This window comes from Phacochoerus africanus, chromosome 1, assembly GCF_016906955.1.
Source record: "Phacochoerus africanus isolate WHEZ1 chromosome 1, ROS_Pafr_v1, whole genome shotgun sequence".
Taxonomy (NCBI): Eukaryota; Metazoa; Chordata; class Mammalia; order Artiodactyla; family Suidae; genus Phacochoerus; species Phacochoerus africanus.
The window spans coordinates 115,355,581-115,383,278 of record NC_062544.1 but is presented as its reverse complement, the minus strand read 5'-3'; the positions used below and the strand labels follow the sequence as shown (position 1 = coordinate 115,383,278).

Genomic DNA, 27,698 nt, shown 5'->3' with positions numbered 1-27,698 from the left:
AAACTTTGGAGATATTGTGGGTTTGGTTCCAGACCACCACACTAAAGTGGTATCACAATCAACCATAAGTCAAATGAATATTTTGGTTTCCCAGTACGTATAGAAGTATATTTAAACTATACAGTAGTCTGTTAAGTGTGTATTATGTTTTTTAAAAAGTACATACTTTTTTTTTTTTTTTTTTATCTTTTCGCCATTTCTTGGGCCACTCCTGTGGCATATGGAGGTTCCCAGGCTAGGGGTCTAACCAGAGCTGTAGCCACCAGCCTACACCAGAGCCACAGCAACACAGGATCCGAGACGAGTCTGCAACCTACACCACACGGCAACACCGGATCCTTAACCCACTGAGCAAGGCCAGGGATGGAACCCGCAACCCCATGGTTCCTAGTCGGATTCGTTAACCACTGCGCCTCGACAGGAACTTCAAAAAAGTACATACCTTAATTAAAAAATTAATAAGTACTTTATTGCTTAAAAATGCTAGTTATCATCTGAGCCTTTAGGGAGCTGTACTCTTTTTGTTGGTGGAGAGTCTTGCCTTGTTTTTGTTTGTTTGTTTGTTTTGCTTTTTAGGGCCTCACCTGGGGCATATGGAAGTTCCCAGGGTAGGGGTCAAATTGGCGCCGCAGCTGCTGGCCTATGCCGCAGAGCACAGCAATGCTGGATCCTTAACCCACTGAGCAAGGCCAGAGATCAAACCAGCATCCTCATGGCTACTACTCAGGTTCATTACCACTGGGCCACAATGGGAACTCCTGACTCCATGTTGATGGCTGTTGACTGATCAAGGTGGTGGTTGTTTGAAGACTGAGGAAGTGTGGCAAATTTTTAAAATAAGGCAGTGATAAAGTTTGCCATATCAAATGACTTTTCCTTTCATGAACGATTTCTCTATAGCATGTACTGCTGTTTGATAGCATTTTACATACAGTGGAACTTCTTTCAAAATTGGAGTCTGTCTTTTCAGACCTTGCCACTGCTTTATCAGCTAAGTTTATTTAATATTTTAAATCCTTTGTTGTCATTTCAACAGTCTTTACAGCATGTTTACCAGGAGTAGATTCCATCTCAAGAAAGCATTGTCTTTACTCATCTACAAGAAGAAATTCCTCATCTGTTCAGGGTTTATCATGAGATTGCAGCAGTTCAGTCCCATCCTTAGACGCACTTCTAATTCTAGTTCTCTTGCTGTTTTCACCCCATTGGCAGTTGCTTCCTCCACTGAAGTCTTGAACTTCAGAAGACTCAAAGTCATCCATGAGGGTTGCAATCAGCTTTTTCCAAACACCTGTTAATGTTTATATTCAAAAAATCATACTTGAAAGTTGAAATGATTCATTATTCCATAGGCTGCAGAATGGATTTTGTGTTAGCCGGCATGAAAACCAGTATTAATCTCATTGTACATTTCCATCTTGGGTGACTGGGTTCATTGTCAATGAACAGGACTATTTTGAAAGGCATCTTTTTTTCTGAGCAGTAGGTCTCAACAGTGGGCTTAAAATATTCAGTAAACCATGTTGTCAACAGATGTGCCATCATCCAGGCTTTGTTGTTCCATTTCTAGAGCACATGCAGAGTCGATTTAGCATCATTCTTAAGGGCTGTAGGATTTTTGTAGTGGTAAATGAGCATTGGCTTCAGCTTAAGCTCACCAGCTGCATTAGCCCCTTCAAAGGACAATTAGTCAGCCTGTCCCTTGAAGCTTTGAAGCCAGGCATTGACTTCTCCTCTCTCACCATGAAAGCCCTAGTGGCATTTCCTTCCAAGAGGCTGTTTTGTCTACATTGAAAATCTGGTGTTGAGTGTAGCCACCTTCAATAATTCCCTCGGCTAGATCTTCTGGATGACTTGCTGCAGCTTCTACATCAGCTCTTGCTGCTTTACCTTGCACTCTTATTTTATGGAGAGGGTTTCTTTCCTTAAGCTTCATGAACCAGGCTGCTAGCTTCAAACTTTCCTCTGCAGCTTCTTCACTTCTCTCAGTCTCCATAAAGCTGAATAGAGTTTGGACCTTGCTCTGGATTAGGATTTGGCCTAATCATAAACCTGGATCAGTATGTGGTGAAGGACTGCCAACCACAGTAAAAATCAAGTATGGCTGTAGGATGATATTGAGAAAGGATGGCTGTGCTAGCAGATCATGGGCAAGGCTGGTACAATTCATATCTATAGAGCAGTAGAAATGGATGTCCAAGCCACTAGCAAGAGTTGTACAGGACCAAGTTTAGTATAAAGGAAGGAGGGGAGACAGGGCTGAAGTATGATTTAGCGATAAGCCACTTTTGCAAAGAGGAAGGGTCTAAGGTAATGAAAAAGCCTTCCTCATGGTGCATGTCTGGTGGAGAGAATAGCATTCACTATGGGAAGGGCACTAAGCTTTACCTGGGTCTTCTGGAAAACTTTAGCTCCTATGGGAAGGGATGTAGATACTGTTAACCCCAGGGTATAGGTACGGATCCATTAAGCCCAGGGATAGAACAGAAGAAATAAAAGCCCTCTATTCTGGGAGAGGAGTAGGAATATATGTTGGGGAATCAGAGGTCCCTACAGTTAGTGGAAGGGTAGGATCATAGAGGAGTTCTATCCCCTAAGACCCAGGGACACAGAGCCTCGCTGAGTCTGAGGCTGAATCTCAGAAAATGTGTGTCCCTCAGTATGAAGTTAAAAAATTTCGGGTCTCCTTGTGGGGGAGAGGCAAGGGTGCGGAGAGAGAGATAAGTCACAAAGAGAAGTGTAGTCATAAAAGAGGTGTAGTTACAAAGAGAAGGTCTCAATTTGAGGGTGGAGCAGTTAAAACTGAGGGGGAAAGCACTATAGCAGGTGAGCTGACACCATAAATACTAGAAAGTGGAATTTGAAGCCTGTGGTATACTGTGACTAACCGTAGCAACAACAAAACCCAAACCCAGTTCATCTCTGAACTAGGCTGATTTAATCTCTCTTAATCCAGGACCCAAGAATAAGCATGCTCATTTCCAGGCATAAATACTGTTTGTTCATTCTTGACTGTTCTAAACAGGATGTCTAGCTTTCAGCCAAAAATCATGGGACACACAAAGAAAAAAGAGAAAAATAGCAAACTGACAAGAAACAGAGCAATCAACAGAACCAGACTCATACGACCCAGATGTTGAAACTCTCAGAGAATTTTAAATAACTGTGGTTAACATGTTAAAGGCTCTAGCAGATAGGTGGACAACATGTATGATTAGAAAATGAATTTCAGCAGATCAGAAACTATTAGAAAGAATCTAATGCAAAGAATAGAAATGAAAAACATGGTAACAGATGATGAATGCCTTTGACAGATTGATTCATCATTTGACTTGACACAGATGAGGAAGGAATCAGTATACTTGAAGATAAGTCAGAAGAAATTGCCCAGACTGAAATATAAAGAGAAATAAGAGTGGGGAGAAAACCAACTAGAACACCCAGTGGCTGTGTACTGTATTAAAGAGAAGGCTAATTTGTGTGTAATTGGGATCTCAGAAGGAAAAAGGAGAGAAAGTGAGGAAGAGATGTTTGAAGAGATAATGGCAGACAATTTTCAAAGGAAACAAAGATACTGTACCACACATCAAAGAAGCTCAGGCAATGCGAAACAGGTTAAATAACAACAGACAGAATGCATCCAGACACATCATATTCAGACTACTGAAAACCAGAGCGGAAGAGAAAATATTTTTTTTTGTCTTTTTGCTATTTCTTTGGGCCGCTCCCGCGGCATATGGAGGTTCCCAGGCTAGGGGTCGAATTGGAGCTGTAGCCTCCAGCCTACGCCAGAGCCACAGCAACGTGGGATACGAGCCGAGTCTGCAACCTACACCACAGCTCACGGCAACGCCGGATTGTTAACCCACTGAGTAAGGGCAGGGACCGAACCCGCAACCTCATGGTTCCTAGTCAGATTCGTTAACCACTGCGCCACGATGGGAACTCCTTTTTTTTTTTTTTTTTTGAGAAAATCTTAAAGGCAACCAGAGAGAGGAAAAAAACAAACAAACAAAAAAAACCCCACATTGTATATAGAGGAACAAAGATAAGAATCGTAGTGGAATTTTTTTCACAAACTATCCAAACCAGAACACTTTAAAGTGTTGAAATAAATAAATAAATAAATAAACCTATTAACCCAGAATCCTATGCTCAGCAGAAATTTCTTCCAAAAGTGAAGGAGAAATTCAGAAACAAAAACTGAGAGATTTTATTAACTACAAAAAAATGATGGAGATTCTTAAGGCAGAAGGAATTTGACATAAGACAGAAACTTGGATCTACACACAGAAATAAAGAACAATGGAAATGGCATGCTTGTGACTAGGTATAAAGTTCATTGTTTTCCTTATTTATTTTTTTTTAGGGCTGCACCCTTGGCATATGGAAGTTTCCAGGTTAGGGATGGAATGAGAGCTGCAGATGCCAGCCTACACCACAGCCGCAGCAACACCAGATCCGAGCTGAATCTGCGACCTCCTGCACTACAGCTCACGGCAATGCCAGATCCTTAACCTACTGACTGGGGCCAGGGTTCAGACCTGCGCCCTCATGGATACTAGTTGGGTTTGTTACCACTGAGCCACAAGGGGAACTTCATTGTCTTTCTTGTTTTTAATGTCTCTTAAAGATAGAAGTTTGAAATAAAAATGGTGGCAAGCTATTGTTTGTTTATAGCATATATAACTACAGTAGCACAAAGGGTGGGAAGGAGGATTTGAGAGTATATTATTGTAAGATCTTTATGCAACACATGAAATGGTGTAGTATCATTTGTAAGGAGAGTGCAATTAATTAACAATGCATACAGAAAACTCTTCAACTTTAATGGTTATTAAAAAGTTAAGTGCTTCTTCAGTGTTGTACAACCACTAGCATTGTCTGTTTCCAGAACTTTTTCATCATCTCAAACAGAAACCCTGAATTCAGGGTTTCTCCCACCAGTGTATCTCCCACTACTGTCCTCCCCAGCTCCTAGTAACCTCTCTTATGCTTTCTGTCTCTATAAATTTGCCTTTTGCACCTGAGTGAAATTATACAGTATTTCTCCTTTTAGGTCTGGCTTATTTCACTTAGCACATCATTACACTTTTAAAAACTTTTTTTTTTAAAGGGCCGCCCTTGTGGGACGTGGAGGTTCCCAGGCTAGGGGTCCAGTTGGAGCAACAGTTGCCTGCCTACACCACAGCCACAGCAACACCAGACCCGAGCCATGTCTGCAACCACAACTAATGGCAACACCGGATCCTTAACCCACTGAGCGAGGCCAGGGATTGAACTCGCAACCTCATGGTTCCTAGTCGGATTCATTTCCACTGCACCACTACGGAAACTCCTACACTTTAAAAAACTTTTAAAAATGGTTGCTCTTGTTTTGCAGTAAACACTTACAACTAATCCAAGACCTCTCTCAAGTAACACTATACCACTTCATATAGTGCCAGTACCTTATAGCAGCATATTCTCAATTATTCCCTCCCAGCCCTTATAACATGGTTATTATTTATTTCTTTTGCCTTAGGAAACTGACCTAAGAAAATATTGTTCTGATTTTTGTCAGAGAGTGTTTTGCCTGTTTTCTTCTAGGAGTTTTTTGGTGTCATGTCTTAGTTTAAGTCTTGAAGCCATTTTGAGTTTGTTTTTGTGTTTTTTGTGTTTGTGAGTGTGTGTGCTAACTTCATTGATTTACATGTGGCTTGTCTACCTTTCCCACCATCACTTGCTGAAGAGACTATTTTTTTCTCCACTGTATATTCTGGCCTTTTTTGTTAAGGATTTATTGATCATAGGTTTGTGGTTTTATTAATCTATGTCTGGTTTTGTGCTAATGCCATACTGTTTTGATTACTTTAGCTTTGTAGTATTGTCTGAAGTCTGGGAAGATTATGCCTTCTGCTTTGTTCCTTTTCCTCAGGATTGCTTTGGAAATTCTGGATCTTTTGTGTTTCCATATAAATTTTAGGATTATTTATTCTAGTCCTTTGAATAATGGCATAGGTAATTTGATAGAGATAACATTAAATCTGTAGATTGCTTTGGGGAGTACAGTCAATTTTTTTTTTTTGGTCTTTTGTCTTTTTAGGGCTGTACCTGCAGCATATGGAGGTTCTCAGGCTAGGGGTCTAATTGGAGCTGTAGCCGATGGCCTACGCCAGAGCCAAAGCAACTCAGGATCTGAGCCATGTCTGTGACCTACACACAGCTCATGGCAACACCAGATCCTTAACTCACTGAGCAAGGCCAGGGATCGAACACGCAACCTCATGGTTCCAGGTCGGATTCGTTAAACACTGAGCCATGACAGGAACTCTGAGCATACATAGCCATTTTGACAATATAAATTCTTTTACTCCAAGAGTGTGGGATATCTTTCCATTTCTCTGAATCATCTTCAGTTTCCTTTTGTTTTTCTTCTTTTTTTTTGTCTGCCCCATGGCATATGGAGTTACCAGACCAGGGATCAGATCTGAGCTGCTGTTGGCAATGCCAGATCCTTTAACCCACTGTGCCAGGCCGGGGATTGAACCTGTGTCCTAGCACTGCAGAGATGCTGCCAGTTCCATTGTGCCACAATGGGAACTCCCATTTTCAGTGTTTTGTAGTTCTTAGCAGGTAGGTCTTTTGCTTCCTTGTTTTTTGTTGTTTTTTTTTTTTTTTTTTTTGCTATTTCCCTGGGCTGCTTCCGCGGCATATGAAGGTTCCCAGGCTAGGGGTCGAATTGGAGCTGTAGCCACCGGCCTACGCCAGAGCCACAGCAACGCAGGATCCGAGCCGAGTCTGCAACCTACACCACAGCTCACGGCAACGCCAGATCGTCAACCCACTGAGCAAGGGCAGGGACCGAACCCGCAACCTCATGGTTCCTAGTCGGATTCGTTAACCACTGCGCCACGACAGGAACTCCCTTTTTTTTTTTTTTTTTAAATTTTTTTTTCCTCTTTAGGGCTGTACCTGTGGCATGTAGAAGTTCTCAGGCTAGGGGTTAAATCAGAGCTGCAGCTGCCAGCTTATGCCACAGCTTGTGGCAACGCTGGATCCTTGACCACTGGATGAGGCCAGGGATTTAACCCACATCCTCACGGACACTATGTCAGATTCTTAACCTGATAAGCCACAATGGGATCACCAGTATTTTTTTTTTTTTTTTGATGTGATTTTGAAAGGGATTAGTCGGTTTTTTTTTTTAAAACTTTCCTTTTCTGATTTCATTGTTAGTATAAAGTAGATCTGGCTACTGACCTATATCATTTTACTTCTTTGTGAAGATTGTAATATTTCTTGCTCTATCTCCTCAAACAGTGTTTTTTGGTCTTTTAGTAGGTCTTAGTTTTTGTTGAAAGCTGAACATAATACATTGAATAAAAGGAATTGAAATAAATAAGTCTTTAGGGTAAGTTTTATTTATCTGGGTAGGAGTTAGGCTGGTTTTACTATTTGTTGTAGCTGTAGGTGTCAGAGACTAAATTTATTTTTGTGTCCTTTATTTTGTCTCCCCTGTTGTACCAGAGTCCTGTTGATGTGGCGGTAAGCATTCCCTAGTCCTGTAGTTTCGTCTCAGTGTTATAGTGAACCTAAATTGTGCATATTCTTTCCCCTATTTTGGAGTCTAGAGGGAGCTAGAGTTGGATATTTCCCTTACCCTAGATCAACAACACTCTGGTTTTATTTTATTTTATTTTATTTATTTTTTATTTTTTTTTGTCTTTTTGCTATTTCTTTGGGCCGCTCCTGCGGCATATGGAGGTTCCCAGGCTAGGGGTCGAATCAGAGCTGCAGCCACCGGCCTATGCCAGAGACACAGCAACACAGCAACACAGGATCCGAGCCGCGTCTGTGACCCACACCACAGCTCACGGCAACGCCGGATCGTTAACCCACTGAGCAAGGGCAGGGACCGAACCCGCAACCTCATGGTTCCTAGTCAGATTCGTTAACCACTGCGCCACGACGGGAACTCCAACACTCTGGTTTTAAATGCTAATTGGTTAGGACCTAGAAAAATAGTTTCTCTTGAGGGTTAGTCTTACTAAGAACAGAATGCTTTTGGGATTTCCTGTTGTGGCTCAGTGGAAATGAATCCTTTAACCCACAGGTTTGATCCTGGCCTCAGTGGTTAAAGGATTTGGCATTGCCTTAAGCTATGGTATAGGTTGCAGATGTGGCTTGGATCTGGCATGGCTGTGGCGTAGGCTGGTGGCTATAGCTCTGATTTGACCCCTAGCCTGGGAACCTCCATATGCTGTGGGTGTGGCCCTAAAAAGACAAAAAGAGAGAACAGAATGCTTTGAATGTATTTCAGAATGCTACTTTCCTCTTCTCTCTGTCAGAATTCTTTACTGTGAAGTCCTGGTAGGACTCTTGGAGGGTAAACTCACGGAGTATGTGGGCCCCCAGGGTTTGTTTTTTTTTTCTTCTCAGTCTTGTCCATACTGAGCCTCCAGTAAGTTATTAATTACAGTTTGAGTTTTCCTACCCTGGAACTAGTCCTGCAAAGGTTTCTGCTCGGTCTTATATGTTGTAATTCATACTCTATATCTGTCTCCAGTTTTTTGTTTTGTTTGGTTTGGTTTGGTTTGGTCTTTTTGCCTTTTCTAGGGCCGCTTTCCATGGCATATGGAGGTTCCCAGGCTAGGAGGCCCATCAGAGCTGTAGCCGCCGGCCTACTCCAGAGCCACAGCAATGTAGGATCCAAGCCGTGTCTGCAACCTATACCACAGCTCACGGCAACGCTGGATCTTAACCCACTGAGCAAGGCCAGAGATCAAACCCACAACCTCATGGTTCCTAGTCAGATTTGTTAACCACTGCACCATGACAGGAACTCCTCTCTGTCTCCAGTTTTGAATGCAACAGTTCTGCCATGTGACCTCAATTCTCTTTTGGATCTAAGAAGAGCTGTTGATTTTTAATTTGCTTGGGTTTTCCTTGTTAGGACAGTTCCAACATCCAAAATCCTTACATATCAAATTGAAAACCAGAAGTCCTGTATTGTTTTTCTGTTCTCTATTTCATTTATCACCACTTTCATCCTTATTATTTTCTTCCTTCTGTTTAAGTTTAATTTACTCTTCTTTTTCTAGTTCCTTAAGAAGTACAGTTATGTTGTTAATTTGAGATCTTTTTTTAGTATAGTCAAACACAGCTAGAAATTTCCTTCTTAGCACTGCTTTTGCTACCTCTCGCAAATTTTGGTGTATTTTTTTAATCATTTGTCTCAAAATATTTTCTAATTGCCCTTGTGATTTCTTCTTTCATCTATTGAATGTGTTTAATGTCAATGTATTTGTGAATTTTCTAGTTTCCTTCTTTTATTGAATTCTAGTTTTATTCCATTATGATCAGAAGAGATACTTTGTATTATTTTTGTTTTTGGTCTAGTATTATAATCTATCCTGGAGAATGTTTCCATGTGAAATTGAGAGGAATGTGTATTCTCTTGTTGAGTGGAGTGTCTCTATGTGTCTTTTAGGTTTGGTTGGTTTATAGTTTGTTTATTCTGTTTCCTTTGTCTGGTCATTCTATCCAGTAGTGATGGAGTGTACCAGTATGTTTAGAAATCAGCACAGCCTTAATACCAAACCTAGTAATATTTCAGGAAAGGAAAATTCCAGAGAAGTGTCACTCAGAATAACTGATGCATAAATAGCTTCATACAAAATAAAACCAAACTGAATGTAGCCATATTTGAAAAGGAAACTACATTAATAACAAGTTGATTTTTCCAGGAATGCAAGATGGTTTAACATTGGAAAATCAACCAGCATAGTTCACCATAGTAGTAGAGTAAAGGATAAAAATCATCATCTTAATATACAAAGAAAATTAATGAAAACATTGCACTTACAATAAAACTCTTAGCAAACTATAGATGATCATTTCCTTAATTTGATGTAGTATATCTATATAAAGTCTATAGCAAACTTTATTAATGTAATATGATAATCTTTTTAATATGAAACAAGACAAAAATGCTAGCTAATGTGATGTATATTTGATACTGAATTGGAAACTCTAGCCAAATACATTAAAGTAAGAAAAACAATTAAAATGCATAAGAATTGAGGAGAAGGAGTTCTTATCATGGCTCAGAGGTTAACAAACCTGACTAGTACCCTTGAGGATGCGGGTCTATCCCTGGCCTTGCTCAGTGGCTTAAGGATCCGGCATTGCTCTGAGCTGTGGGTGTAGGTTGCAGATGCGGCAGGGGTCCTGCATTGCTGTGGCTGTGGTGTAGGCCGGTGGCTACAGCTGCGATTGGATCCCTAGCCTGGGAAGCCCTAAAAAAACTAAAAAAAGAAGAATTGAGAAGGAAAAAATGTCATTATTTGCAGATGAATGAAATAATTTACTTTCTATGATTAGTACTGCTGAGTAATTTTAGCAAGATTTTATTTTATTTTATTTATTTTTTCTTTTTTTTTGCCATTTCTTGGGCCGCTCCTGCGGCATATGGAGGTTCCCAGGCTGGGAGTCAAATCGGAGCTGTAGCCGCCGGCCTATGCTAGAGCCACAGCAACATGGGCTCCAAGCCTCATCTGCAAGCTACACCACAGCTCACGGCAACACCGGATCGTTAACCCACTGAGCAAGGCCAGGGATCGAACCCACAACCTCATGATTCCTAGTTGGATTCGTTAACCACTGAGCCACGACAGGAATTCTGGTTTTAGCAAGATTTTAGATACAAGGTCAGTATAAAAAACTTATTATATTTCTATATACTAGCAACAAACAAAAAAGGAAACTGAAAGATGTGATTTATAGTAACATAAAACATTGAATGGCTAGGAATAAATGTAACAAATATTTCCAAAAACTTCAAACCTTTATTGATATAAATTGGAATTTATAGACAGACACTGCCTTTTTTTTTTTTTTTTTTTTGCTTTCTAGGGCTGCACCCACAGCATATGGACGTTCCCAGGCTGGGGGTTGAATCAGAGCTGTAGTTGCCAGCCTGTGCCACAGCCACAGCAATGCCAGATCTGAGCTACGGCTACAACCTACACCTCAGCTCAGGGCAACACTGAATCCTTAACCCACTGAGCAAGGCCAGGGATCAAACCTGCAATCTCATGGTTCCTAGTTGGGTTTGTTTCCACTGCACCATGGACGGGAAGTCCGTTATTGACATAAATTGAAATGAAGGAATAGCCCTTGTTCATGTAATGGAAGACTCACTATTGTAAAGATGTCAATTCTCCCCAAATATATCTGTTGAATTTACTTCAACCCAAGTCGAACACCAAAAAAATTTTAGGTAGAAATTGACAAACTGATTCTAAACTTTATGCGGAAAGATAAAGGAACAAGGTTAGCCAGACACAGCTGACAAATAAGACAGAATGAGAAGGCTTCTTGTACCAGATATCAAACTTAGGACAGTATTGTGCTACTCTAAGAAAAAACAAATCAGAAACAGACCTACTTTTCTGGGACACTGATTTATTTATTTTTAATTAATTATTTTTTGTCTTTTTAGGGCCACACCCATGGCCCTAAAAAGGGCCCAGGCTAGGGGTTTAATCGCAGCTGTAGCTCCTGGCCTATGTCACAGCAACAGCAACACCAGATCCGAGCTGCGTCTGCAACCTACACCACAGCTCATGGCAACGCTGGATCCTTAACCCATTGAGCGAGGCCAGGGGTCAAACCTGCTTGCTCATGGATACTAGTCTGATTTTATTTATAACAAGGTAACAGTTTATAGTGGTGAGGAAAGGTGCTGGATCAACTGCATATGTATCTTAGAAAAATAAAGCCGGAGGGGGGTTCCCATTGTGGCTCAGCTGGTTAAGAACCCAGCATACTGTCTGTGAGGATGCTAATTTGATTTCTGGCCTTGCTCAGTGGGTTAAGGATCAGGCATTGCTGCAAGCTGTGGTGTAAGTTGTAGATGCTGCCTGAATCCAGTGTTGCTGTGGTTGTGATATAGGCTGGCAGCTACAGCTTTGATATGATCCCTAGCCTGGCAACTTCCATGCTGCACAAAGACAAAAAAAATTAAACAAAAACCTCCAAAATAGTGAAACCTTCAGTTCCTGTTGCAGCACCGTGGGTTAAGAGTTAGACTGCAGCCGCAGCTTGAGTCACTACAGAGGTGTCGGTTCCATCCCCAGCCCAGTGCAGTGGGTTAAAGGATCCAGCGTTGCTACAGCTGCTTGGATTCATTCAATCCCTGGCAGGGGAACTTCCATATACCGAGGGTGCAGCCATTAAAAAAAGTAAAACCTGAGGCCTACCTAGTACCACACAGAGTTTAACTCAAGGTAGGTATTAGTTCAATTTTTTTTTTTTTTTTTTTACCATTTCTTGGGCCGCTCCCGAGGCATATGGAGGTTCCCAGGCTAGGGGTCCAATCGGAGCTGTAGCCACCGGCCTACACCAGAGCCACAGCAACACAGGATCTGAGCCGTGTCTGCAACCTACACCACAGCTCACGGCAATGCTGGATCGTTAACCCACTGAGCAAGGGCAGGGATCAAACCCATAACCTCATGGTTCCTAGTCAGATTCGTTAACCACTGCGCCACCACGGGAACTCCTAGTTCTCAATATGAAAGGCTTCTAGAAAATAATATAGTATAATATGACCTTTGGGGATAGGGAAAAATTTGCTTTAAAATATAGAAAAACATTAAAGGGAAACTATTGATGAATTAGAGTATATTAAAATCAGGAACTTCTACTTATCAAACTGTCAAAAAAGTGATATTTCTAAGTAATTGACAAACTGGTATTCAGAATATTGACTCAATAAAAAATTGGCAAGAAACTTAGGCATTTCTCAAAAGAAGAAATCTAAATGGCTAATAAATATAATGGTTCTCAACTCCATTAATCAGAAAAATTGGAGTTCCCATTGTGGCTCAGTGGTAACGAACCTGACTAGTATTCATGAGGACGTGGGTTTGATCCCTGGCCTCTCTCAGTGGGTTAAGGATGTGGCGTTGCCGTGAGCTGTGGTGTAGGTTCCAAATGTGGCTCAGATTCTGTGTTGCTTTGGCTGTGGTGTAGGCCAGCAGCTGCAGCTCCAATTGGACCCCTAGCCTGGGAACTTCCATATGCCACAGGTGTGGCCCTAAAAAGACAAAAAAAGGAAAAAAAAATCAGAAAATGCAAATTAAAATCACAGTGAGGTAATATAATACACATTCCAAAATGGTAAAAATGAAAAAGGTTGAAAATACAGTAATGTTGCATAGGATGTTGGATCAAAAGAATTTCTCATACACTGCTGAGAGAGTAAATTGGTATAGCCACTTTGAAAAACAGTTTAGCTGAATGTTTTTATTATAGGGATCCATGGAGGTATGCATCAAGTGATATACAAAACTATTCATATAATCATGACAGTGTTATAAGTAGTCTTTCAAAACTGTCAACTACCCAAAGTGACTGCTACTCAGAGCATTAGAATGGATAAGTTATGGCATATTTGTGCAGTGGAATACTATACAAGAACAAAAAGAAAGTACTGATATATGCAACAGCACAAATGAGACACGAGTCGTAAGCAGTGTTGGGTAAGAGAAGTCCCACGCGGAAAACATTTCATGCTGTGTAATTCTGCTACCATAGTGTGAAAACACAGGCAGTGTTAAAATGTAGTATTACAATTCAGGATTTGGATTATCTTTTAGGAGTGTAGCAAGTTAGTGATTAGAATGGGGAAGAAGTTTTACACTGAATATAGGACTTTCCCTCTCTGGCCTCTCCTTTCCAGGAGCCCCTCATTTTGCATGGTTGGAACGGCCACATTGCATTCAGTTGTCCTATTTCCAGAGTCTCCTCCAGAGTGTGATAGTTTTTTATTCTCTCTCTGTCCTTAGTGGCCTTGACATTTTGGAAGCATATATCATATACCACTTATTTTGAAGAATGTTTCTTAGTTTGGGATTGGTTTTTCTCATGATTATCTTGAGTTTATGCATTTGGCAATAATGTCATAAAAATGATGTGCTTTTCTTGTATGATATCAAGGCTATAAGATATTGATGTTTTAGGATTGGTGATGTTAACTTTGTTTAGTTTGTTAAGGTGGTGTCTGCCAGGTTTTTTCACTTTAATTTTCCCCTTTGCAACTAATAACAATTTTGTGAGGAGAACTTTTGAGACTATGCAAATATCCTAGTCATCACTGTCATTTTAGCATCCATACCTCTGATTTCAGTTCAACACTACAGGTTTAATCTAGTCTTCCTCTCCTCTTATTTGTACTTTTCTCCCACAGTGAGAAACCTGGCTGTCATTATCCATCATATATTTACTTAATTTTAGTATACACTATAGTAATTCCAGAATTGAAGACCCTTTTGTGACCTTATGATTTAACATCTAAAGTAGTATATTTTTGAGAAGGATAAGAGGCATTATTAATTATTATTCAGTATAACAGATGTAAACACAGACTCTTTTAGAGAAATGGAACGTATGGCTCCCTCTGTATGGTAGGTACATAGTATACTAATTTATTAGCAGTGTACCCTATTTTTGTCATTTACCTTTTATAATTTCATAAATTTTCTTTCAAATGATCCAGAAATCACCCTTGAAAACTTAATGTGTTGAAAGTTGTTAAAATGGTGAACATTCAGTGATTTGTATACTTACTGGAAGACATTTTCTATAACCAGACTGCTTTGGTGGAAATTTTGAGTTCTATTAAAATTCCATCAGAGTCGGAGCTCCCCGTGGCGCAGTGGAAACGAAGCCCACTAGGAACCATGAGGTTGTGGGTTCGATCCCTGGCCTTGATCAATGGGTTAAGGATCTGGCATTGCCATTTCCTGTGGTGTAGCTTGAAGATGAGGTTCGGATCCCATGTTGCTGTGGCTCTGGCATAGGCCTGTGGCTACTGCTCCGGTTAGACCCCTAGCCTGGGAACCTCCATATGCCACGAGTGCGGCCCTATAAAGACAAAAAAAAATTAATTAAAAAAAAATTCCTTCGGAGTTAGAAGGAAGAGCATTGCTATTCCCTCTTTTGTTTGGATCACTCCTGTGAAGTTAGAATTGGAATTTCTCAGGTTTCCCTTGAGAAGATTTTATTGCATTTTGTGCTTTAGAATTTTAAGTCTTAAAGAATGTTGTCCAAAAAAACTACTCATTTGAGATACTTTTCTGGTGGTAAATAATGTTTCCTTGTTCAGGTGGACACACGTTTGCAAAATGGATTTGCTCCTGGGATGAAACTGGAAGTGGTTGTAAAGACAAATCCTGAAGCCTACTGGGTTGCCACCATCATTACCACCTGTGAGCAGTTGCTCCTCCTCCGCTACGATGGCTATGGGGAAGACCGGAGAGCCGACTTTTGGTGTGACATCAGGAAGGCTGACCTCTACCCCATTGGGTGGTGTGAGCAGAATAAGAAGACCCTTGAAGCTCCCGAAGGTAATGAGATACTTCCTATCAAGACATGATAGAATGTTGCTATAGGAAAATCTGGGCTGTCTACAGTCCTAAGGTTGTCAGTCTCCCAGGCACATAGATCTTCCTAACTTCTTTGGGTTAAGGATTACCAAAAAAATGTTTTTAATCAAAATATAGTAGATTTACAATGTTTTGTTAATTTGAGGTATAGAACAAAGTGATTCAGTTATATATTCTTTTTTTACATTCTCTTCCACAGTAGGTTATTGGGTTAGCATTTTGAATGAGGGTATTTGTTATAAGGAATAATTTACACTTCCCTATTTTAAAAAATTATTTTTTGTGCTCCATAAGCCTCGGGCTTTTATGCCATTCATAGGGAACATCAGTTGCTTTCATCCTGTAAGACTGAAGCTTGAAGATATGGTTATCTCGAAGAACCTTGGGCCAGATTGATTCTCTTTCTGATTTTATCAGTATATTAATGTACTTCTAAAAACCAAGATAGCCATGAGCACAATAAAATAACAAAATTAACTTTGGAAATTATCTTTGATATGATATGATATTGTTATTTAATCTAGAGACCTTGTTCAGTTTTTATCAATAGTGTTTTTACAGTAAAATGTTTCTATAGTAAAGGAAAATCCTGGATCATATGTTGCATTCATTTGCCATGTCTCCTAAGATTCCTTTAATCTGGGACATTTCCTCAGACTTTGATGTTTTTAGTAGGTACAGGGCAGTTTTCTCAGTAATGTTAATTACGTCCTGGATCCAGTACTATACATTACTCCCCATTTATTTTCCTTGTCCAGGATTCAGTCCAAAATCACACATTGCATTTGGCTACCATGTGTTTTTATCTTTCTTGGTGTTGATGTCTTTGAAGAGTACAGCCAGTTATTTTTTAGAATGTCTCACAGTTGGGTTTGCTTGATGTTTCTCAGATTGTGCATTTTTGGTAGGAAAAGTGCAGCAGTGATGCTGTTTCCTTCTAGTGCATCATATCCCATGTGGTTGACTGTCCTGTAACTAACTAGTGGTACTAACTTTCATCACTTCATTGAGTTTGTGGATGCCAAGTTTTTCTACTGTAAAATTACTTTTATCTTTTAAAATTAATAATTATCTTGTGGGAAGATACTTTTGAGATTATATAAATAGCCCATTACTTGTCACACTTCACCTGCTATTTTTAGCATTCATTGATAATTTTTATATGAAACGACTATTATTTTAATGCTTACCAAATGGTATTTTCTAATTCCTTCTAGATTTTATAATTGATTTTCTACTATAGAAAAAGCTTTCCCTTTTTGCCCATTTATTCACATACATTTATGTATGCATGTGTGTATTTATGTATGTTATGTCAGTGTAGACTCTTAAGTTTTATTTTATTCAATGGGTTATAATCTTTTACTGTCATTATTATTTTGATGCTCAAATTGTCCTAGATTTGGCCACTGGGAACCCCTTCAGGTTGGCAGATGTGTCCTTATGTTCCCATTATTTTTCAAGTAGCTTTTTGTTCAGGAAACTTTTCCCTGCCTCAGCCCTGAAATCAGCCATTTCTCCAGGAAGGACTGGGGGTTTTTGTTTTTTGAAGAATAATATTTAGAAATGAGGATCTGGGTATTAGGGTACTCAGTGGGCTTCTATCTGGCCATTAACATTCTGTGAGAAAACAACGTAAGAGGAAGCTCTGGAGATATAAAGCTACGTGGCCCACCATCTCATCTTAAGAGTATAGGAAAATTTGCTTCATGTAATCATGAACAACAGAAAATGATTTCAGGAGTTCCCGTTGTGGCGCAGTGGTTAACGAATCTGACTAGGAACCATGAGGTTGTGGGTTCGGTCCCTGCCCTTGCTCAGTGGGTTAACGATCCGGCGTTGCCCATGAGCTGTGGTGTAGGTTGCAGACTCGGCTCGGATCCCGTGTTGCTGTGGCTCTGGCGTAGGCCGGTGGCTACAGCTCCGATTCAACCCCTAGCCTGGGAACCTCCATATGCCGCGGGAGGGGCCCAAGAAAATAGCAACAACAGCAACAACAACAACAAAAAGACAAAAAAAAAAAAAAGAAAATGATTTCAGTTGAGCCTCATACAAAGGCAAGTTGTTAAAACAAACAAATAGGAAATAAGGGTAGAATAAAACCCTTCCAGGGAAACATAACCACAAAAGAGATGAACATTGTGTCAGACAAAAATGTTTCAAAACAAGGTAAAAGAAAGTGAGAAAAATCATAAATAAAATTTATGAAAATTCAAAAATGAGCTGATGGTAGGAAAGGAAGATTTGAAAAGAGAAAAAGTAGAAGCTAGGCAAGAACTAGAAATTAAAAAATGCTAGAAATGGAGGCAAAGTTACAATTAAACACAGGGATAAATCAAACATGAGTAATATCTAAAGAGAAACAAAAGAGGAAAATAATTTAAATACTAAATACTAAAAAAAAAAAAAAAATGAAGAGAGTTCCTGTTGTGGCACAGCAGAAATTAATCCAACTAGTATACATGAGGATGTGGGTTTGATCCCTGGCCTTGCTCAGTGGCTCGGAGATCCAGTGTTACCATGCACTGTGGTGTAGGTTGCACACATCGCTTTGATCCTACGTTGATGTGGCTGTGGCGTAGGCCGGCAGCTGTAGCTCTGGTTCGACCCCTAGCCTGGGAACTTCCATATGCTGCTGGTGAGGCCCTAAAGAGCAAAAAACAAAAACACCCCCACAAAAACAGAAGAAGAAAGATATAAACAAGAACTTGGAAAAAAATGGTTGGCAAAAATGGTTCAAGGTATGTAAAATAAAATAAATAAAAGTTACTGAAGATGAAAACCAAAACAGTGAAACAATGAAATATTCTAAAATTCAAGAAAACTTTACTGAAATAGAACTTAAAATCCATATTGAAAAGGTTCACTATGTACATGGGGAAGTTAAATGAGAATAGCTATATCAAGGTGTGTATTGAACTGGAAAGCAAAAGAATCCCTTGATAATTTAGGCAAAAACACTAAATGTCTTGAAAAAGAAAGAAAACAAGATTATCATCAGACTAATTGACAATAATACTTTATATCAAAACATAAGAAGGTAATATATTTAAGAAGTTCAGTGAAAGAAAATATGATGCCAGGATTTTATGTCTAGCCGAACTGAACTTAAGGTGTAATGGCCATATGCAACTTGTTATAAAGATAAAAGGATTCAGAGAACATTTTTCCCATGAGCTCTTCCAAGAAATCCACAAGAAAATTCAGAAAATCAAACAAATAAGCATGAGAACTATTAGTGAAACATGGCTATATAACTTAGAACTAAGTGATGGCTATAAGAGATACAGGATAGTGTTTAATGGCTACATGCTCTGACAACATAAATACAATATAATTATTAAAAATATGAGGGAGGGAGTTCCCATCGTGGCTCAGTGATTAATGAACCCAACTAGTATCCATGAGGACATGGGTTTGATCGCTGGCCACGCTCAGTGGGTTAAGTATCCAGCGTTGCTGTGAGCTGTGGTATAGGTCAAAGACATGGCTTGAATCCAGCCTAGCTGTGGCTGTGGCATAGGATGGCAGCTACAACTCTGATTCAACCCCTAGCCTGGGAACCTCCATATGCTTTGGGTGCGGCACAAAAAAAGACAAAGAAAGACAAAAAAAATTTGGAGTTCTTTTTGGCACAATGGGTTAAGAATCTGGCATTGTCACTGCAGTGGCTTGGGCTGCTGCTATGGCGTGGGTTTGATCCCCAGCTCACAAACTTTCACATGCTGTGGACATGACCAGAAAAAAAAAAAATAAGGGACAATAGCAGGGAGAGCATATGAATAGTGGTATAAGATTACTTACTGCTCCCCCTCTCCTGCAAACAGGTTTATTACCTAGTAATTTAACTAATTGCCTTTTAAGTGTTAACTAGGAGTATGCTGAAGGAGAAGAGATAAAAGAGGTTATGGCTAAATTTAGTAGTACTTATTTAAAAAAAAAGAAATAGAAAATAGTTCAAAAATTGTTATGAAGGTATTAGTATAAAGATAACCAGAAGAGCAGAACTACAAACCTCTCTAAATGCCAAAAGATGGATTTTTTAAAATAAAAAGTTGGAGTTCCCTAGTGCTGTAGCAGGTTAAGGATCAGGCATTGTCACCCGGGAACTTCCACATGCTGCAAACCTGGCCAAAAAAAAGTAAAAAACATAAAAAGTACATGTTCAAATAAAATCACATAGGGAAATACTATACACACATACACAAGTAATTCATGTTATATTTACCAGTATAAAGGAATTGAGGCCATATCTTTTGATAATATAAATGTTAATTGGCTTACTCTTCTATTCAAATTGATAAAACATTTCAGGTTGGTTTAACAGCGTAAAACTCAATTCTATGCTAGGAACAGGAGACATACTTAAATGGAGAGATTTTGAAAGAGTAAACAGAATGATGGCCAAAGATCCATAGACAAATGCAAGTAGAAAGGAAAGCAAGAGTCTCAGTCTTGCTCTCTGACAAAGGTGAAATTCAGGTCAGAAAGCACTGTAAGAGACAGAGAAGGGCACTTTATAATGATAAAAGGTGCAATTAAAAAAAAAAATCCATACAGCAGAAATTGACAGAACATTGTAAATTGACTATACTTTAATAAAATTTTTTAAAAATTAAACTTAAAAAATAAAAAATAGAAAGAAACAGATCCAGGGAGTGTTCTCCACATATCTTATATGAATAAAGAAAATGTGTATAGGAGTTCCCGTCGTGGCTCAGTGGTTAACGAGTCTGACTAGGAACCATGAGGTTGCGGATTCAATCCCTGGCCTTGCACAGTGGATTAAGGATCTGGTGTTGCCATGAGCTGTGGTGTAGGTCACAGATAGGGCTCAGATTCCAAGTTGCTGTGGCTGTGGCGTAGGCTGGTGGCTACAGCTTTGATTAGACCCCTAGCCTGGGAACCTCCATGTGCTGCGGGGTGCGGCCCTAGAAAAGACAAAAAGACAAAAAAAAATGTGTATAAAATGAGAGAGGAGAAGATATGATTGTGTGTGAATGTGGTTTTTTTAAATTAAAGAAAACTATTTTCAAAAATTGAACTGTGGTTGATTTACAATAAGGAATAAACAATTTTATTATTTATTTATTTATTTTGGGCCTCTTCATGGCATATGGAGCTCCTGGGCCAGGGATCAGATCCAGGCTGAGCTGCAAACTAAGCCACAGGTACAGCAACACCAGATCCTTAACCCACTGTGCTGGGTTGGATATCGAACCCATGTCCCAGTGCTTCCAAGACACTGCTGATCCTGTTGTACCACAGTGGGAGCTCCATGAAACTTTTAAACAAAACCCTCACTGGTTGCCTTTGAAGGATGCTAGGGAACCAGTGGATAATTTTGAAGGCTGGTAAATACAGAGAATCAAGTTTATATCCTGCCTTTTTTTTTGTGATCAAATAGTTGAAGAAGAGAACTTTTTTTTTTTTTTTTGTCTTTTTGCCTTTTCTAGGGCCGCACCCGCAACACATGGAGGTCCCCAGGCTCAGGGTCTAATCTATGCTGTAGCCACCAGCCTACACCAGAGCCAGAGCAATTCCAGATCCGAGCCATGTCTGCAGCCTACACCACAGCTCAAGGTAACGCCAGATCCTTAACCCACTGAGCAAGGCCAGGAATCAAACCCTCAACCTCATGGTTCCTAGTTGGATTCGTTAACCCCTGAGCCACTATGGGAACCCCAAGAGAACATTTTCTTTATAGAGATATTTTGGTTAGTAAATGAAGAAGGATGATAGAATATCACTGTTTCTAGCCCCAAATGAATCATCGTATCTGTGTAGTGACCATTAAAAGCTGCCATCACCATAGAAGGAAAGATGGAATGTGCCTCTTGATGGAAGGATTCAACTCCACTTATGAAGTAATCTTGCCCTCTTCCCCAAAGAATCCAAACTGAATTTGATCAGGCCTCTAGATCTAAATACTGATTCACAGAAAATGTAGAGGACAGTAGAGCAACTGGTTACCATGAGCAGACAACCAGTAAAACCAGACTCTGAAAAAAATTTGTATAGGACAAAAGGCTAAATCTCTTAACAAGTATGCTCCAGGAAAAAGAGAGGGCATAGGGTGTACCTACACATTAAAAGAGATTTAGTTGATGTGTTAACCATTTGCAGTATACAAATCTCATTTGTATCATGATTTGACCAAACAAATTTAAAAAATTGTTTTTGAGACATTTGGGAAAATTGACATGGTCTAGATATTTGATGTTAATTATTGTTAATTTTTTAAGGTGTCATCTTACTGTGGTTATATAAAAAGTTATTTTCTTCTAGAAATACATATTGAGATTATATTGGATAAAATTACGTGATATCAGGGATTGGTTTCTAGATAATCTGGCTGGTTGGGGATGCCAGGTATGAGGATATATAGATCAGGCTTGACAAAGTAGCTGTAAAGGACCAGATAGTAAAATATTTTAGGCTTTTGGGGCCCTGCTGTTTCTGTCGCAACTGCTCACCTCTACCTTTGTAATGTGAAAGTAGTACATAAACAAATGACCATGGCTGTGTTCCATAAAGACTTTATTTACAGAAATAGATAGCAGGCCAGCTTTAGTCCACAGGTTGTAGTTTGGTAGCAGTGTCTGATCTAGATGTAAAGATTGACAGTGGGAGTTCCCCGGTGACCTAGTAGTTAAGGATCTGGCATTGTCACTACTGTGGCTCAGGTCACTGCTGTGGCTTGGGTTTGACTCCTGACCTGGGAACTTTTGCAAGCCATGGGTGGAGCAAAAAAAAAAAAAAAAAGATTGCCCATGAAGTGACAGTTGTTGAGGCTAGTTTGTTTGCTTGTTTGTTTGTTTATTTTTTGTCTTTTTAGGGCTATACCCACTGCATATGGAGGTCCCCAAATACAGCAACGCCAAATACGAACTGAGTCTTCAATCTACACCTTAGCTCATGACAATGCTGCAGATCCTTAACCCACTGAATGAGGCCAGAGATATTAGTCAGATTCATTTCAGCTGAACCACAGTGGGAACTCCTGAAGCTAGTTTATATGAGGAATCATTATACTATTCTCTTTACTTTTCTGTATTTCTAAAATTTTCCATAATAAAAAATAAAGCAAGTATCTTTTGTTTCTTTGTTTTTTAAAGAACTTTCTTTTCTTTTCTTTTTTTTTTCTTTTTTTTTTTTTAAGGTCTGAAGATGTGGCATATGGAAGCTCCCAGACTAGGGGTCGAATCAGAGCCACAGCTCTCGGCCTATGCCACAACCACAGCAATGGCAGATCCAAGCCACATCTGTGACCTATACCTATAGCTTGTGGCAATGCTGGATCCTTAACCCACTGAGTGGGGCCAGGGATTGCACTTGCATCTTCATGGAAACTAGTCTGGTTCGTTTCCACTGAGCCACAAGGGGAACTCTAAAGTAGGTGTCTTTTGGATAAGGATAAAATTGTACTGATAGAGAGTTGGGCCTCTTCTCTTTGTTTTGGATACAACTCTTATTAAACTAGCAAGGAAGTAGCTCTATCTAGAGGAGGATTTTTTTTTTTTTTGATCTTTTTAGGGCTGCACCCACGGCATCTGGAGGTTCCTAGGCTAGGGGTTGAAATCAGAACTATAGCTGCTGGCCTACACCCCAGCCACAGCAACATTAGATCCAAGCTGCATATGCGACCTATACCACTGAGCAAGGCCAGGAATCTAACCTGTGTCCTCATGGATACTAGTCAGATTCACTTCTGATGAGCCACTATGGGAACTCCTAGAGGAGAATTATTTTTAAAGCTCTCAAGCAATATGTTGGACTCTTAAATATTATACTGACAAATGCATATCTAAATCATTTTCATTGGTTTAGTTTCTCTGTATTCTGTGTAGTTTCTCTATTTTATGGCTGACACTCTGAGTAATAACTCATTTATTCCCTCATCTAGGCATCAGAGATAAAGTGTCTGATTGGAATGAGTTTCTGCGGCAAACCCTGATGGGAGCATGTAGTCCTCCTGTTCCGCTGCTAGAGGGCGTGAGTATTATTGCTTCCAGAATCATTGTAGAAAATCCTTATCTTCAGTAATATTTCTTTTCTTTTCTTTTTAGGGCCGCACTGTGGCATACGGAGGTTCCCAGGATAGGGGTCAAATCTGAGCTGTAGCTGCTGGCCTATGCCACAGCCACAGCAATGCAGGATCAGAGCTGCGTCTGCAACCTACACCACAGCTCATGGCAACGCCGGATCCTTAACCCACTGAGTGAGGCTGGGGATCAAACCCAAAACCTCATGGTTCCTAGTTGGATTTGTTTCTGCTGTGCCACGATGGGAACTCGTAAAATATTTTTGATTTAGTTGCAGTCACATAAAAATCTAGTTTTTCAGATTCTTTCACATGGTTGGGAAATATAGCCTTGTTGGGATCTCACTTGGAGCTGAGCAAAGGTTAACTCTGCTTTAGAATGGACAAATGTGAGTCCCACACCGAGTGACTTGAGACCCCTTTTCTTTTGCTCAGAAGACACTGGACCACCACCTACATGCTTTCAGCAGTTTTTATAAAGCAGTGTAAATTTTGAGCTTATTGGTGAATATAGATTTCTTGTTTTTGTAAAATCAGTTATGACATTTCTGTTGTATTTTGTTACTTTCTGTCCTATCAGCAACACTCTTTGTAGCATATGTGAATGTAGTTTATGAAGGTTCCAATTTCTTTACATTTTGGTTAATACTTACTATTCTTTTTTTTTTTTTGTCTTTTTTGCCTTTTCTAGGGCCACTCTTGCGGCATATGGAAGTTCCCAGGCTAGGGGTCGAATCGGAGCTGTAGCTGCCAGCCCACACCAGAGCGATAGCAATGTGGGATCTGAGCTGTGTCTGCGACCCACACCACAGTTCACAGCAACACCGGATCCTTAACCCACTGAGCAAGGCTAGGGATTGAACCTACAATCTCATGGTTCCTAGTCAGATTCGTTAACCACTGCGCCACGACGGGAACTCCACTATACTATTCTCTTTTTGATTATAGCTGTTCTAGTGGGTGTGAAGTAGTATCTCACTTTGATTTGCATTTCCCTAATAATCAGTGATGTTGAGCATCTTTCTTTGTGCTTATTTTTTGGAGAAATGTCTGCCCATTTTTAAGTTATTTGTCTTTTTTTTTTTTTTGCTTTTTTTTAGGGCTGCACCCACGGTATAGGGAGGTTCCCAGGCTAGGGGTCAAATCAGAGCTGTAAATACCAGCCTCTGCCATAGCCACAGCAACACTGGATCCGAGCTGCATCTGCAGCCTACACCACAGCTCGTGGAAATGCTGGATCCTTAACCCACTGAGCGAGGCCAGGGATTGAACCCGCAACCTCATGGTTACTAGTCGAATTCGTTTTCACTCGCCACAATGGGAACTCCAGTTATTTATCTTTTTATTATTGAGTTGTAAGAGTTCTTTATATATTCTGGTTATAAGTCTAGATCACATATATGATTTTCAACTATTTTCTCTAGTTCTGTAGATTGTTCACTTTCTTGGTGGTATGGCTTGTACAACAAAGGTTTTTTTATTTCAATGTAGTCCAGTTTATCTATTTTTTTCTTTTATTGCTTGTGCTTTTGGAGTCTTATCTAAGAAGGCTTTGCATAACCCCAGGTCATAAAGATTTTCCCCTATATCTTCTTCTAAATGTTTTGTAGTTTTATCTCTTATATTTAATTCTATGATCCATTCACATTCACAAGTCCCCTTTTAAAACTTGATGGTGAACACTGTTTCTTGGTGATCTTTGTATTCTTTGTCTTTTTTTTTTTTTTTTTCCTAGGGCCATACCCAAGGCATATGGAAGTTCCCAGGCTAGGGGTCCAGTCGGAGCTACAGCTGCCCACCTACACTACAGTCACAGCCAGGCGGGATCCAAGCCATGTCTTCACCCTACACCACAGCTCACAGCATCATTGGATCCTTAACCCACTAAGCAAGGCCAGGAATTGAACCTATATCCTCATGGATACTAGCCAGATTTGTTTCCACTGCACCACAACGGGAACTTCCCAAATTTAGTTTATTTAGTTAGTTGACTTATGTGTAGAAAACCCATTCTTAGAGAGTATATGCCATAATGATAATTTAAAAATTCTTTCTAGATGAAACTATATAACATAGTCTTAAGAGATTTGTTAGAATAGTTTTATTGCTTTATAAGAAATTTTTTGTTAAGATATTTTCATATCACCAGAAATAATGCTATAGAGATTTGTATGATCTTAGGTGATTCAGTGTCACTAGCTTTGAATGGGTAAAAATATAAAGGCAAGCTTGAGTTCATTTAAAGCTTGAATTTTAAAAATATTATTTTCCCTCTCTTATTAAATCATTTTGCTTTTTTTTAACCTAAAGCTCCGTAATGGGAGGAATCCTTTAGATCTCATTGCTCCAGGTTCCAGGCTGGAATGTCAGGCTTTCCAGGACTCTTTAAGCACTTGGATTGTTACTGTAGTAGACAATATTGGGGGAAGGCTGAAGCTGCGTTATGAAGGACTTGAGAGTTCTGACAATTTTGAACTTTGGTTGTATTACTTGGATCCATTTCTTCATCACGTTGGTTGGGCTGCTCAACAGGGATATGAGCTTCAGCCCCCATTAGGTGAGGAACAATGTAACATTTTTCTTTTAATTTATATTATTATTATGGTTTTATTAATATCAATAAGACTGAAAAATATGTTATTCTGCATGTTGCAAAAGCCTTTCTTAGTTTGCATAAGAGAGATATTGCAAAAATTTTCATGAGTAGTTAAATGCCTGTTTTTCTTTTTGTCTTACTGCTTTAGTAATTTGCCACACATATTGAAATACCTTTTGCCCCACCTCAAAATTAAAGAATTTTCTTTACCAAAATTAAAGAATTCTCTAGGTAGCATTCAGACAGGTGTATGAGTAGGACAGGTCTTCGATTCAAAGCAAATTGTTGATGAAAAGCTATTCCAATGATATGAAAACAGGAGTTAGTGTTTAATTTACATTCATTATTATGTATCCCAATTTGGATGTTGTATCATCTTATTTTGTAGAGTACAGCAATCCTTATGATCTTACTATAGGTGTTTTTAGCAAACTTACTACTCAGATTCTGAACAGAGGAGAGAAAAAAACTGAAGTTAAAGTGAAAGTTCTTCTTTTTTCCTGAATGAAATATTTTAATAATTTTCAAGGATAATTTGGTTTTATGAAAAGAATCTGAGAATATTTTATACTCTCAGGGTATTTTGTCTTGCACAAATAACAAAATATTAAATATAATAAAGTGAAAGTTCTTTGAGTAAAGATAGTATAAGTGGGCTTGAACTTTTTCCTTTTCCGGTGTAAAGTGACTTTTTTATTTATGTGAATGCTTTCAAAATAGTTATAAAATATGTAAGTTCTCATAGCATTTAAAGCATCCTGTCTTACTTTAACTAAAGCCATCAAACATCTGAAAAATGAAGATGAGTGGCAAGAGATCTTGGCCAAAGTGAAAGAGGAAGAGGAAGAGCCATTACCATCTTACTTATTTAAGGTAAAAACAAAATGTGGTAGATAGGTATTATCTTCTCTCAGTAGAGTAAAGCAGTATGGGGGTAAAATAACCCTTGGCATCAGTGAGAACGCTGTGGTATCTGAAGGAGGGAAGAGGTTCAAAGGCTGGAGTGAAGATTGTCCTTTTGTCCCTAAAAGTAGTGTAGGTTTTCTCCAAAGGGCTCTTTAGGCATTTTGAGTCTTTTCTACTCCTAACTACACAGCCTTAACTTCTTATGAAACAGACTTCCCCTCTGGATGGCCCTTGTGTTTAAAGAGTAGGAGTGTTTCATGTTGTTTTTTTTTTCCCATTTATTTTTTGACTACGCCTGAAGCATACAGAAAGAAGTTCTTGGGCCAGAGATCAAATCCCAGCCACAGCATAACTATGATAGATCCTTAACTGCTAGGCCACCAGGAAATGCCACCATTATTTTAATTGAGTAGTATTCAGCTATATGTAAGTATAAAATTAATGTTCAGATACTGTATTTTTATTCCCTCTTATTATTGCATTTCAGGACAAACAAGTGATTGGGATGCATTCATTCTCTGTAAATATGAAATTGGAAGCAGTGGACCCCTGGTCTCCTTTTGGAATCTGTCCTGCTACAGTTGTTAAGGTAAAGTGGAGGCAGCTCTTTTTTTTTTTTTTTTTTGTCTTTCTGCCTTTTCTAGGGCCGCTCCTGCGGCATATGGAGGTTCCCAGGCTAGGGGTATAATTGGAGCTGTAGCCACCGGCCTACACCAGA

General features: G+C 39.4%; 1 protein-coding gene across 3 annotated transcripts in view; it reads left to right on the top strand.

Annotated features, from left to right (window-relative positions):
- Positions 1 to 27,698, top strand: part of SFMBT1 (Scm like with four mbt domains 1) — a 157,799-nt gene that overhangs the window by 99,112 nt on the left and 30,989 nt on the right. For all 3 annotated transcript variants that reach the window (XM_047776728.1, XM_047776720.1, XM_047776738.1), the window contains 5 exons: positions 15,155 to 15,395; positions 23,341 to 23,429; positions 25,789 to 26,035; positions 26,853 to 26,947; positions 27,468 to 27,569. In XM_047776728.1, coding sequence (XP_047632684.1) covers positions 15,155 to 15,395; positions 23,341 to 23,429; positions 25,789 to 26,035; positions 26,853 to 26,947; positions 27,468 to 27,569 — 774 coding nt within the window. The remainder of the gene's footprint in view (positions 1 to 15,154; positions 15,396 to 23,340; positions 23,430 to 25,788; positions 26,036 to 26,852; positions 26,948 to 27,467; positions 27,570 to 27,698) is intronic.